Source organism: Belonocnema kinseyi, chromosome 5 (assembly GCF_010883055.1).
Source record: "Belonocnema kinseyi isolate 2016_QV_RU_SX_M_011 chromosome 5, B_treatae_v1, whole genome shotgun sequence".
NCBI lineage: Eukaryota > Metazoa > Arthropoda > Insecta > Hymenoptera > Cynipidae > Belonocnema > Belonocnema kinseyi.
Window position 1 is genome coordinate 96,532,274 of NC_046661.1, and position 14,195 is coordinate 96,546,468.

At 35.1% G+C, this 14,195-nt stretch overlaps 1 protein-coding gene across 3 annotated transcripts in view; it reads right to left on the bottom strand.

Annotated features, from left to right (window-relative positions):
- Nucleotides 1-14,195, bottom strand: part of LOC117173153 (cytochrome P450 4C1-like) — a 58,769-nt gene that overhangs the window by 8,434 nt on the left and 36,140 nt on the right. For all 3 annotated transcript variants that reach the window (XM_033361559.1, XM_033361558.1, XM_033361557.1), the window contains 4 exons: nt 8,380-8,482; nt 8,127-8,309; nt 7,544-7,612; nt 5,917-6,085 (listed from right to left, as the gene is read on the bottom strand). In XM_033361559.1, coding sequence (XP_033217450.1) covers nt 5,917-6,085; nt 7,544-7,612; nt 8,127-8,309; nt 8,380-8,482 — 524 coding nt within the window. The remainder of the gene's footprint in view (nt 1-5,916; nt 6,086-7,543; nt 7,613-8,126; nt 8,310-8,379; nt 8,483-14,195) is intronic.

The window sequence follows — 14,195 nt, forward strand, 5'->3', positions numbered from 1 at the left end:
TATAAATACCCGTGAAAATCTTAATCTCAACCACGAAAAAACTTTATCGACGAATTTAAACAAATCAAAGGTTCCACCACAAAGTAGGGAATAAATTATCACATCCTCTCAGTTGAATCAACCACAATCGAACTCTTACACAAATGATGTCCTTCATGACACAATTATGCAGCCAAATGGCTCCTTTGCTAGCTATGATAAACCAAGCTGATACACTTACCGCTCCTAACACACCTAAACATTTCTCTTTACGCGCTCGAGCTGCACCTGTACAGATAAACCCTTAACCATACCTAAGAATAATACCTTAAATATTCTTTAGTGGAACTATCGGAATACATCCACCAAAAATACTCCCTAGATACCCAGTGGGCAAAAAAATTAGGAATGTCCTAGATACGTCTTTGGAACATCCCTAAGACGCCTTTTATAACATGTCTTTTAGTCATTCTAGTCATGCCCTGAAAACGCCTAATGTCAGTACAAAAAATGTCCCGAGGCCTTGGAACGTCCCAAGGACGTTCTTGAGATTTTCATAGTTTTGTGCCCACTGAGTAAAATCACACATAATTGTGATTTGATTCTAATGAATGAGACATGGCTTAAACCCAATCCAGATTTCTTTTAAAAGGATTTAATATCACCAGGAAAGAAATACCCAACCGGGTGGGAGGCGGTCTGTTAATTGCCTTTAAAAATAACGTCCGTCAAAAACAAATTAATTCAATTTATGGCACAGACGAATATTTTGAAAATCTAGCTATAGTTTTCCCAACTGACCTAGGTCAATTGTTAATGTTTACAGAAAGCCTCGAACTCCTGCCAACGTGGTAAACTGGCAACATTTTTTTAAGTCAACCTCTAACTTTCCTTGCATCCTATTTGTAAGATACTTTAATGCCCACCATCCATCCTGGGGCTGTGAATCTACTAGTTGATCTGCAGTTCTCTTTTTACCGCTATTTTTGATTCAGGTCTATCTATTATTCATAATGCAGAACCAATTCGAAACGATAGTTAGATCTATTGCAGTTATAGTTTCGCTTGGTCAATATATTAATATATTGACCAGGTGAAACTAAATCTGCAATAGATTTAACTATCGTTTCGAATAATCTAAATGTATTTGCATCCTGAACAGTTCTGGATGACAAAATAAGCAGTGATCATTTTCCGATTAAGGTAGAGGTGGGATTTCGGTATACATATTACCAATTTTTTCTTATAAATACAATTTAAAGAGAGTGAATTGGAAGACTTTTGAATCTTCTCTTTCGTTCACTAATAAAGAAAAAACTATCTCCCCCAAGTTAACGTCCCTAGCGACGTCTAAACGTAAATTTTATCCCACACCCCCCATAGTGGAATGAAGATTGTGACAAAATAACCCACATTAGAAAAGCGTAATTTAAACACTATCTTGCCTCCCAAAGTTATGAAAATTTGACTAATTTCCAAAAATACCAAGCATCAAAAACTAAAAGGCTTGATAATGCAATCAAAAGCAACAGTTTTAGTTTTTTTTGTAAATTGATATCTTTAAATTGCCCAATTTCAAATTATTGTGATAAGATTAAGGAGTTCCGCCACAGGATCTTAAATCCCCCTTCTCCTACTTCCAGCTCAACCAATCTCGAATCCTTAGAGCATATGAGCACTTATGCGGAGAAATTTTTGACTGAAGCCAATTAGTTTTCGAATTTAGATATTCCTGCCCTACCGAATTTACTATTAGAAGAACGTCCCTCTATTGCTCAAAATACACAAAATCTTTCTTACAATAAAACACCCATTTAAAATTTAGGAATTTTTTAACAATCTTTCACTTATGAAGAATTGCTTTTAGATTTGCAAAGCTTAAAAATTAAATACTCTCCTGGATTAGATAAAATCAGCTATGAAGTAACATCCAATCTATGTAAACCCTCCCTACTCCACTTGTAACGTATACTATCACATAATGCGCATGTGCACTTAAACACTGGGCTACCAAGATGCACTCTCTTCCACTAACCATAACCTTGACCGCCGATGCAACGCGCAGGCACGGACAATATAGCTAGCTGCGCCACGCAGAAACGGTGCTTCGCTGGGTACAGTGAACCGAGAATTATAAGGGAGTTCCCAGCGCAACTCCTCTGGCCGTCTACTCTCCTAGTGAGCGATCAGACCACCTTCCCCACATCCTAGTGCACATCCTAGCCCTGGAACCAAGTCGATCGGTGCCTGACGGGCGCTCCTGTGAACACTCATCACGGTCAGGGTACGTCGGCGTCAGGTGTCCTTGAGCGGCCCACTCGCGGTGAACTTATCTAAAGACTTTGACTCCTGACACCGACCTGACTGCCCCGATCGACCTGTCTAAACGAAACAACCATCCATCACGCACGCCCTGGACACCGCTAAGCGTGTCGACGCGCGTTCCCCGCGTCACGCACGGCTTACGGCCACTAGAGCACCTCCCTCTTCCTCCCTTTCACCGCCTCGTACCGTACCCGTACTCAGAGAGAGAGAGACGAGTACAGGAGACAACGCTCCGGGCCGAAAAGAAAACATCCCGGGCATCCTGAACACGGACCCCACCGCACGGACTATCCCGACCATACCTAAACGACCGACAGTCATGCGCATTACCAAGTATTATCTGCCCGTTTTTCTCGCGCACTTCCGACAACCGACGAGTCCGACCAGTTTCCGCTGCTCCCTAGTCACGCACGCCCCCCGCGCTGCACCGTTTTTCTTACAACCTAATTCCAGGATCCGAAGTAAGCTTACTGGTACGCCCGCTCTATTACTTTTCTTCTGTTTCTATCAGTCACCAACTTCCACCACTCTTTTCTGTTCTTGCAACACACACAACCAAACATGTAGATTACGAATACTCTACAACCATACTTAAAACTGTCGACGGCAACACACACACACGAAACTCGCCCACACTTTCACACAACACACACACATACACTTAAAAGTAATTAGACGTGTAAATTATAGGAAGAATATAATTCGTTTCTTTTATTAGTATATAAACCGTTGTTTCGTTTATTCGTAAAGCCTGTCACAAATCCGAAAACCCCGGCGAGACTGACGCATCCGGCGTGACAACATACAGGTAGATTAGAACGGAACGCTACACATTTACTTCATATTTTGAATCATTTAATTAATGAAAGTCTATTCACACACTCTTGGAAAGATCTCTTAATCTTCCTTCTTGCCAACAGTTGTAAGAATAAGTGAAGACCAATTGCATTAGCTTTCTGCTTTCTATAAATCACACTCAGAAACTAAATTCAAACAGATTAACATACTGGTTCGAAGCCAATTATATCTATCCCCAATCATAGTTTGTATTCAGGAAAAAACGCTCTTGTGGCGATAACCTGGCGATACTCTGGCGAATTATTTTTATCACAATCTAAAAGTCAATTTTCATGCTGTTTATTTTTGGACGTTCAAGCGGCTTATACCAATGTCCTATGATCTTTTAGAACTTCGGCTAACTCTTAAAAAATCTGTAAATTTATCTACAATCTTCCAACTAAACATAACGTATTTTTCAGAATCCATGGTGAAAATAGGTGTACATTTGTAACCAGGAAAGGACTTCCCCAGGGTTGTATCCTATGGCCATATATGTAGAGGTCTTGAAACAGACCTGGTGTGTATCCCTGGCCATAGCGGTATTCAAGGCAACGAAAACACTGACCTCACCAAGATTGCAACAATAGATGATTTTTTTCAGAATAGTAAACTCCCATACGCGGATGTTTGGTTTGTGGTCCTCCTTCAACATCTAAACAACGCTTTGGAGATTTAGAGGATTTCGGATTCTGGACAGATCGGCTTATATTACTCCAAGAACTATTTCAATCTAAACAAGGTGGGTAAACTTTGGTTTAAAAAATTAAAACTAGACAGAAGATCAATTGTCATTTTGTCTAGAATCCGTGCTAACCATTATAATCTGGCTGCAAGCTAGGCAAGATACTACTTACCACTTTGTCGTACACAACGTCGTTCTCAACACTTGTTTCAAAATTTCGTGACATTTAAAATAACCTCGCTTAACAAACCTCTATCCTTATTGGTTACTCCTCACTAATCTATCTTACCAACCTGATACAAAGGCAAATAGCCATCAGAGCCTTGGCCAAATAGGTCCCGCATTTACCGCTAGGATATTAGTCTCCAGACCTAGGTTAATTGTCTGATCTTGCAGTGCTAAAGAAGAAGATCGGCAATCACGCGCGGATCAAAACCGCGCGGAGGGCAAGGCGAAACTTATTATTTAAAAAGTGTAATTTAAATCGACACTTGCAAAATGTGCACGGGTTGCGTGTAGAATAAAGTAAAAAGTAAGTGAGAAGGAATTGAGCAGTAATAAAACACTGTCTCAACGTGCGAAAAAGTTCCATTCACTGGAAAATTCGCAAAAACTATCATCAGATCCGATTCCAAAGTAAGTATCAAATTATAATCTACACTTACATTTATTATAATGTACAAAGTAACGAGTATTAGGTTAAGAATAATTTGAAGGGTTGCAGTACGGAAGTGAAGAAACAACAATGTCGGAATCTTTCAGGAGAACGAAATAACATTCTGTGAAGTCGAAATCACTATTTAAATATAAAACAAAATTTTAGTCCCAAATAGAAGTGTTTTTAAATTGAGTCTAAAAAAAGTATGATTTACAAAAGTTATACAGTCCCAAAGACTACAATGTGTAAGTTTACAATATCAAAATGTCAGAAACCTAAAATTGGAACAGGCTACTTTGTGGATCACGATAAGAAGAGCAATTCACAGTTTAAGTCATTCAAAGGTTTGGAGGTTCAAATATCAGTGATAATACGACTGCAACTAAAAATATATGTTTTAATTTTAAAAGTATAAAAACTCTCCCGTGATATTGGAAGACTGATCTTATAAAAGTGTTTTTTTGCAGAAAATAAAGATTACAAATTTTTTGTTGGAATTTGATTAGTACTTGGGCACTGAAAAAAGTGGCGAATAGTTTTATTTAGGAACTGAAAAAAAGTATTGCAATATTTGACTGTCTTTAAATTTTTTTAGGAAGAACAGTATAAGTAGAAAAAGGTTAAAAAAAAGTAAAAGGCTGGGACATAAAAAAAAAGGTAAGATGCGGGTACAAAGTCAGTTATCTGATCTTGAATTAATTTCCATTTCCATTCATGTACGGTTACTTCAAACTGGTTTTGATTTTTTTTTCGTAACAAAATTAAAGTTTTCAAATAGGTTACATTTTTAGTGTATAAGGTATACGTACTTTCTACTTTTCAATTAAACTATTAAGTTTGCTAATTATTAAAACAATTTTTAAATTTCATTTGTTTAGTTTTTCCTTGAGTTTTCAAAAACCTCCTACACTATGTTGTTTATTATTCAGTATTTTCTTATCTCAGAACGTATACTCTATATTAAAAAAAATTAATGATTCTTATTAGCCAAATTGTGTATGTAAAATTATTTTTAATCTATAAGGTGGTCCAAAAAAAATTCATTTTTTATAGTTTCACCCCTTCATTTTGACAGGCATAAAAAACAAGATGAGTAAGGTAAATATAGTGGACAAAACATTGATGTGTTTCACACTCAATGTTTGAATTATATATAGAGAAAAAGTAAATCGTTTGGGAAAATTGATCCAAAATTTTTTTCTATAAAAGTAAACAACAGCATAACATTTTTCGTGAAAACTAGGCTATTATTGTCCTGAAAATTTTATTTGTAAACAGAAAAACAAGGAAGGCAATTCAATTGTAAAATTTAACATGGAGGTGGGAGTGCAAGACTTCATCCGATTAGGTTCTATTTTTTCATAATTTTTGTTGTTTTTAAGAAACAAGAATTTTCATAGGTTGTAAACTTTAAGGAATAAAACGACCTTACTCATTTTTAAATCCTCTCGAATAACCCTTGTTATGACAGGCACGCTGGGATATAACCTTAATGATTCTTTAATGCATCGCTCCAAGTAAACGAAACGATTTATTTCTGCCATTCCCATTTTTCCTTCACTTTCCTTCAATACTGCGCAAATTTCATTTCTCGCCAGTTCCTGTGTAATTAATGAAGTTACAAAAAAATGTTTCACATTCTTCAATTTTAAATGTGCCTTATATTTTCTGGCAAGAATATTATGCTTTCCTGTATAACACCGGCACACAAAAAAAAGTGGTCTGTCGGACAGACTACACTAGCATATCTACATGTTTTTGGAGTCGCTGAATTCGAAGCCGGTGTCCAAATAACCAAGTTGGCTCGTATTTTTCTGAAAAACGAAAAAATAGACGTAAAATCGACAAAAACATCGATTTTTCAGGTATATTTTTTGCAAAAAAAAAATATTTTCTCGCCTGGTGGACTTCACCAACATATTTATATGTCTCTTGGATCGCTGAATTCGAATCTGGGGCCCAAATAACCAATTTGGCTCATACTTTTTCGAAAATCGCAAAAGTAGATGTAAAATCGGCGAATACAGCGATTTTTCTTGCATACTATTGCAACCAAAAAAATTTTCATGCCCTGTGGTCTAAATCAGCATATCATTATGTTTTTGGGGTCGCTGAATCCGAATCCATGGTCAAAATAACCCAGTTGGCTCATATTTGATCGAAAAATGCAAAAATAGAGGTAAAATCGAAGAAAACAGCGGTTTTTCGTGCATATTTTTGCAAAAAAAAATATTTTTATCCCCTGTGGACTTATCTAGCATATCCTTATGTTTTTTGGGTCACTGACTTTATTACTGTGCGTCCCCTTGCCAAATGGGAAAGTTCCCAAAGGGAACAGAATTTACTACGTCCACGTAGTTGTTCCTGGGTAACACTAAAAGTAAATAAAACTTATTTACAAAAAATCCTACTATTGCCATGCAAGGAGAGTAACGCAAATTAAAAACCCCGAAACGTGAGACGCAAAGGGAATCTACAGTGAACGACAATCCCAATCGAGGAAGGTAAAGGTTTTCGTCGATCTTATGTCTAATTTTGCGTTTTTCGATAAAATATGAGTCAACTGGGTTATTTTGACCCCGGATTCGGATTCAGCGGACCCTAAAAACATAAAGATATGCTGATTTAGAGCACCGAGGATGAAAAATTTTGTTGTTGCAAAAGTATACAAGAAAAATCGCTGTATTCGCCGATTTTACATCTATTTTTGCGATTTTCGAAAAAGTATGGGCCACATTGGTTATTTGAGCCTCAGATTCGAATTCAGCGACCCAAAAGACATATAAATATGCTGGTTAAGTCCACCGGGCGAGAAAAACTTTTTTTTTGCAAAAATATACCTGAAAAATCGCTGTTTTTGTCTATTTTTTCGTTTTTCAGAAAAATACGAGCCAACTTGGTTATTTGGACACCAGATTCGAATTCAGCGACCTCAAATACATATAGATATGCTAGTGTAGGCTGTGGAACAGATCACTTTTTTTTGTGTGTCGGTGTAATAAATGTTAATTATTATAGGTAAGATTATAAGTTCTAATAAACTTATTTGAATATTGTACCTGAATTTCTTTATGTTCTGCTAATAGTGCTACGGCAAAGATTAAACCCATAGCTGTCGTGTCGTGTCCCTGAAAATAAAGGCAGTTTTTATTCATAATTTTAAAAATCAATATAACAAAAAATATTCATTTTTGATTAGTCGACAAAAAACAATTCACACGAATTTATTTAATACATTTATCTGGTCCACAACCATAGCATCAAACAAATAAAAGCAGAACAACTTTAAACTCGGATTGAAGATATTAATCAATTTTTTGTCCTCTTTCTCTAAGTTTCCCATCATAACATGATATTATTGAAATTTTATTAAATTTGACATTAAAATTGATTCATCAACTTGAAATGTAATTGAGTCATGATTCCATGATTTCAGTTTTCGTAAACGGCCTTACTCTTATGACGCTGAAATGTTCATCCGTTGCACCTATAAAGTTTTTTTGGGCGTCCTAAAGCTGTAGAAGATTAAAAATGGGCAAAAATTATTGGGATATTTGAATATAATTTTTGAAATTGTACAATTATTTGAAAAACTCTATGTCCTAAACCATTTAAAAGCTCGTAATCTAAATTAATTTTTACCTCAAAAACAAAAGTATCAACTTCTTCACGAATTCCTTCATCATCAATAATACCAGTATTTTTCGATGCAGATATAATAACGTCCAACATAGCCATTCTCTTTTTTTCAAACACTTCATCTTCGGCTTCACTCTTTTGAATCGGGAAAGCCTCTTCATGATACTTTTTTCGATCGTCAATAATCTGAAATATAATTTTTCTTCTATCGATACCTAAATACTTTTTTGAAACAGATTTTTTAAACGTCACTCACCTGAGTTGAGAAATCATGCAATATTTTTATAATTTTTCGCTGTTTGAACCCTGATGGAGTTATGCTGAATAACCAGTCGAAGTGAAACCATGGTCTTAGTAGCCTATTCAATATAAAAGCTTATATTGAGTAATATACTACACAGTAAACCCAAAAAATAAATTTTATCTTTTAATAAGATAAAATCGTTGCAGCAAGTTTATCTAACGAAAGATAAAATTTTATCTGAAAAAAAGATAAAATTTATCTTGTGAAAATGAAGTTTATCTGACGTAAATATTTGTTTGAAATATGTTATATGTCAGACGGCTACGTCTATGCTCACACAAAAAATGTCCTTCATAAATTTAAAAATCCTCGCGGCATTTAATTTTTATATTCTCCCTTTATTTCACTAATTTTAAGCAAAAAAACCACTCACCTATACTTACTGAATAAACGGTCTGCACTTTGGTTAGTTTATACTTGGCTGAAGTTGGTTGAATGTTCTTACTCAGCCAACTTCAGTCCCTTACTTTTTTTGAACAAATCTTTAGTTTTCTATCGACCCTGATGTAGACTTAAAAAATTGCAAAAAAACACTATTTGGTATAAACTAACCAAAATGCAGACTCTATTCAGTAAGTGTCGGTGAATGATTTTTTTGCTTAAAATTAGTGAAATAAAGGGAGAATATTTAAAATTGAATGCCGCGAAGATTTTTAAATTTATGAAGGACATTTTTTTTGTGAGCATAGACGCAGCCGTCTAACATATAACATATGTCAAACAAATATTTACGTCAGATAAACTTTACCTTTTTTTAGATACATTTTATCTTTCTTTAGATAAACGTGTTGCAATGTTTTATCTTATTAAAATATAAAAATTATTCTTGGGGTTTACTGTGTACTTGCTGTGTGGAAATGGCTCAGTTTGGTCTGTTTTGAGTAGTGGCCTAGCTGGACCCTCGCAGAGGTTACATATTGGCCCCTTTATTATTTTCTAAATCTTTAATCACCAAGTTCAAAGATACTCCAAAAACAAAGATTAAATTGTTATAAAAAATTTCCTTGGGGGAAAATATGATTCAGTGCTTTACATTTGTAATAACATTTTACACACCAAGAATGTAATTTATGAGCAATTTACATTATGATGATTTCATGATTTCAGCCCGAAAGCTATTTAATTGTGACGTCACGCGTTCTGAGCGATCATCGAGGGAATAACAGTGCCTGTAAATCTCTATAGTTTGCATGTGATGTCGGAGTTTTTCAAAATTATTATTTATTATTTTTTTTTTGTGAAATGCAGAGTGAATATGTGGCAAAATTGTCGAGAAATATCAAGACTCAATATATCAGAAAATTGGGAAAAAAATCGGAAAATTTCCCTGAAGGACCGAAGAAACCGAATGGAGCTCTACCAGGGCTGGGTAAGTAAAGTACCCTAGGTAATTTACGTAGTTTTTTACGGTAATTTACTAGGTATTTTACATACCTAGTTTCTTACAAGATGTATATGACGCGTATATGGGACTTTACGTTTTACGGTTCCCGTTTCCCTTCACAAATATAACCTCTAAAACTTGCTGCTCATTGCAAACATTCCTTGAAATAAATGAGATAAAGTAACAAAATCATATAGATACATAAGCTTACCTATTATAATGAAGTTGGTTTATCAATGTATATTTTGTTAGGTACAATTTTATTTTTAAAATTGAATATAAAAACATATGAGCAGCTTTTCAGGTATTAAATATTAAATTGATCAATATTTAACTATAATAATAACAAAAACATAGAAATAAATTTAAAAAATAATTACAAATTACGAAAACTTTTTAGGTTTGAATAATTCACCGGTATTCCTAAAAAGTATATATTAATTACAATTATTTAAATGATCAAATGTATAAATATTTTAAATTGATTTACATACTTGTGTCTCAGAAGATGCTTACAAGCATCATTCTTAAATATTATGAATAAAAAAAAACAGTGCGCTACATCAAGATGATTCTGATTATTTTTATTTACTTGTATACGTTTGAAATTAATCTCATCCCATGGAATTTATGGCATCCCGAAGTGTTTTTGTGTTTGCTCTGTTTCAGTTTAGTTGACATTGTAGTTTTTTGATGAAAAATATTGGCAATGAAAAAAGAAATCCTACGAATGCCCGTACCAGAAATTCAAAAAAGTGAGGTTACGCAACAGTTCTACAGGTCCGCCATCTTGGCACGTAATATACTAGGTATTTTACCTGTTTTCTACGTAAAATACGTGACTCAGGTATTTTACGTTAAAAACCTCCAGTTACACGTAACTGCACATCCCTGGCCTCTACAAAGTACCCGTAAAGACGCCATTCGGTTCCTTTTTAAAAAGCTCAAAAAAAGCAAGATCAATTTTTAAACTGTTGAAATTCGGATTCTACGTTACATTTTCTACTATAAACTCACAGAGTAATCGCTATACTTTTTTTGCAGTGTTAAAAACTAAAAAAAAATGTTCCTTAACTTCTTCTGAAGGTGGCTTCAAGCGCATCCACAATAACTCAAGTATTATGTTGCGCGCAAAGTTTAAAAATAAAATTCTCTCTCACTTGTATCACAGCGTTGTTTTCTGATGTTACCAATGCATGGCGCTAGCATCCAGACAAAATTCTTAAAGTTACCGACGGAACGCTTATTAACTGTTTCTACAAAAAGATGCACCTGAAGCCGCCTTCAGCCCATGCAAATGACATGTTTTTTGAAAGTTTTTAACGCTGCAAGAAAAGTATTGCGATTACTCCGTAAGATTCTAATGCAAATTGCAACCTAGAATCTGAATTTCAACAATTTAAAAGTTGATTTTGTTGTTTTATTGAGTTTTTAAAAAAGGAACCGAATGGTGCCCCAATAGGGTCTTTACGGGTACATTGTAGAGGCTCCATTCGGTTTCTTCGGTCCGCCATGGTTAAACCGTATGTTATTAGAAAAAAAAATTTTAGTGAAAATATGATTTCAGTGTCCTCGGTGACTATAGTGGATTCAGCGTCATGTTTTATTCAATCTTATAGTTTTTACACTGAAAAGCCAGTAGAAGTATATAAAAGTTTGGAAGCTTATAAATTTTATGAAGCTTGTTTTGTGGTGAAAGTGAAGTGCAGGCAGTTCAATGGTACTGTTCTGCTCCTGAGTGAGGTTAGGGTCCCCATTCGGTTCCTTTTAAAAAAATAAAAAAAAGAAAAAAAACAGCAAAATCAACTTTTAAATTGTTGAAATTCGGATTCTACGTTAAAACTCCCTATAGAGGACCACGGAATAATCGCCATAGTTTTTTTTTTGCAACGGTAAAAAGTTTAAAAATATATAAGACGTATAACGCCTGTCGACTTCTACATTTCAAACGCATAATCTATAAGTAGCAGTCAATTAGCGTTATAGGCATTATATATTTTTTAAACTTTTTACCGCTGCAAAAAAAGTATTTGCGGTTACTCCGTGAGTTTCTAGTAGAAAATGTAACGTAGAATCCGAATCTTTACAGGTACTTTGTAGAGGCTCCCCTGGCGGACCGAAGGAACCGAATGGAGCCTCTAAAAAGTACCCGTAAAGACCCCATTGGGTTCCCATTCGGTACCTTTTTAAAAAAATCGAACAAACAGCAAGATCAACTTTTAAACTGTTGAAATTTGGATTCTACGTTAAATTTTCTATTGGAAACTTACGGAGTAACCGCAATACTTTTTTTGCAGCGGTAACCAATGGGGTCTTTACGGATACTTTGTAAAGGCTCCATTAGTTTCCCTCGGTCCGCCAGTATCCATTCGGTCTGCCAGGGTGCCCTGGGCAAGAAGACCGTTTTCTAACAAAAAGGTAAAATTTTCAACAAAATATATTGGGAAAAATCTTAAATTTTCGTAGTTTTTCGAGTCATACGTTTTTCGTAATTTTTCAGGGAAAAATAAAATTATTCATACATTTTTGTAAAAATACCACTTATTTACATTAGAGTGAGAAAAAAGAATGCAATCTTACAACTTTTTAATGATATCAATTAAGTTTTTTAATTCTCAAACAGATTGCTCTAGCCAGAGACTGCTCCTAGCCTCAAAATTTCAATAAAACTCCCTACGCATTTTACATCAGCAGTGGAATTTGATAATGTAAATTGAAACGAATACCATGCTTCACAGGAATATTACCTAATGCTAATGTTTATACTCATAGAATATAATAAATTATAACTAAAAACGCTAATTTAAAACTAAAAAACTGCATTGTTACACTAACCTCAGCCAGATGCAGAAAAGTACCGTTGAACTGCTTGCACTTTACTTTCAAAACAGAAATAAGCTTCATAAAATTTATAATCATCAAACCTTTTATACGCTTTTACTTGTTTTAAAGTGTATAAACTGTGGGATTGAATAACATATGACACTACATCCACTATAGTGACCGAGGGCACTGAACTCACGTTTTCACTCAAATCTATATTTGTGAGAGCATACGGATGAAAGTTCTCCATTTTTTCCATTTTTTGTTATATGGGGGCTTGACATCTCCCGACAATTTCTCCCCATATTCAATCTGCCTTTCGAAAGAACCAAAACAGTTTCAAAAAACTCCGGCAACACATAAAAACTATAGAGGTATCCGGGCACTGTTATTCCATCAGAGTTACAATCATTTTAAATTGTATGGCTTAATGAGAATGCTTTATTCCGGCTGTGTCATTTTGCTCCATGATCCATTGATTCTCTTCAAAACCATTTTGCGTTCACCACCCAGGAAACAAAAATCCATTCACTTCTGTTGAATGGGTTTCGAAGGCTTTTGAATTGCGTATCTATTATCCAGATAGCAATTTTAGCGCACCGTGCGCGCATGACGCAGTCACAGGGTGTATATTTACACGCATGACGTGCGCGCAGATCAATACGTACATGTGTCATCCATGGAGGGGCATATGCTCGGCCCGTCTTGTCTGCACGCACGTGCGCGCATAGAGAAAGCACTTAGTGCGCGCGTAAGTAGGGTCTTAAAATTGTATTGTTTATGATAAAGGAAAGAACCAGCAAGATTTAATTTTCAATTTTTATTTAAGAAATGTAAAATTAAAACATTTAGATTTAAAAATGAATAAAACTGCACAAAATCGGTGAATAATAAACCGCGTACAATTATTCACGCGACCCTGTAAATGTCCTGAAAAATATTGAATGATAGGGGAGTACAAAAAAAGAGACTAAAAAATGAATTTTGTATCCCGATTCGCAGCCGAACTTGCTCGAATTTAGGTTAGTGTCACTATGCACGTGTATACAAACAAAAACCAAACACACGCGATCACAACAAGTTTAAGGTTATATGAAACACTTAACACACTTTCTTTTACACGAGACCTTTTATTATTCAATTCCTTTCGAATAATCCTTTTTGCACCTTTCCCTGGATTAAAACAATTAAGAATAAAAATACACAAATAATAACACAATAAGACCACAATGACAACAACGACTGAAGCACGCATGGTACACGACGCGAACGAATAAGCCAGAGCTGCCAGATCGTGGATGAAATTTACCCCCACCATACCCTCCGTTTGGGAGCCGCAAAACAGAAAGTGCATGATAACCACTGTGAGTTCGTGTTTAAGCCGAAAATGCACGATTCGACTTCGGTTTTCTGCTGCACGGTGATTGCCGATCTAAAAGCTTCGGAAGACTTCGGTGGTCTTCTATTTATACGAGGGTAGTTCAATAAGTCCTTAGAATGAAGTATAAAAACAATTTTTTTTGGGTAAATTTTTTTTTATTTTTCAACATAATCTCCTTGG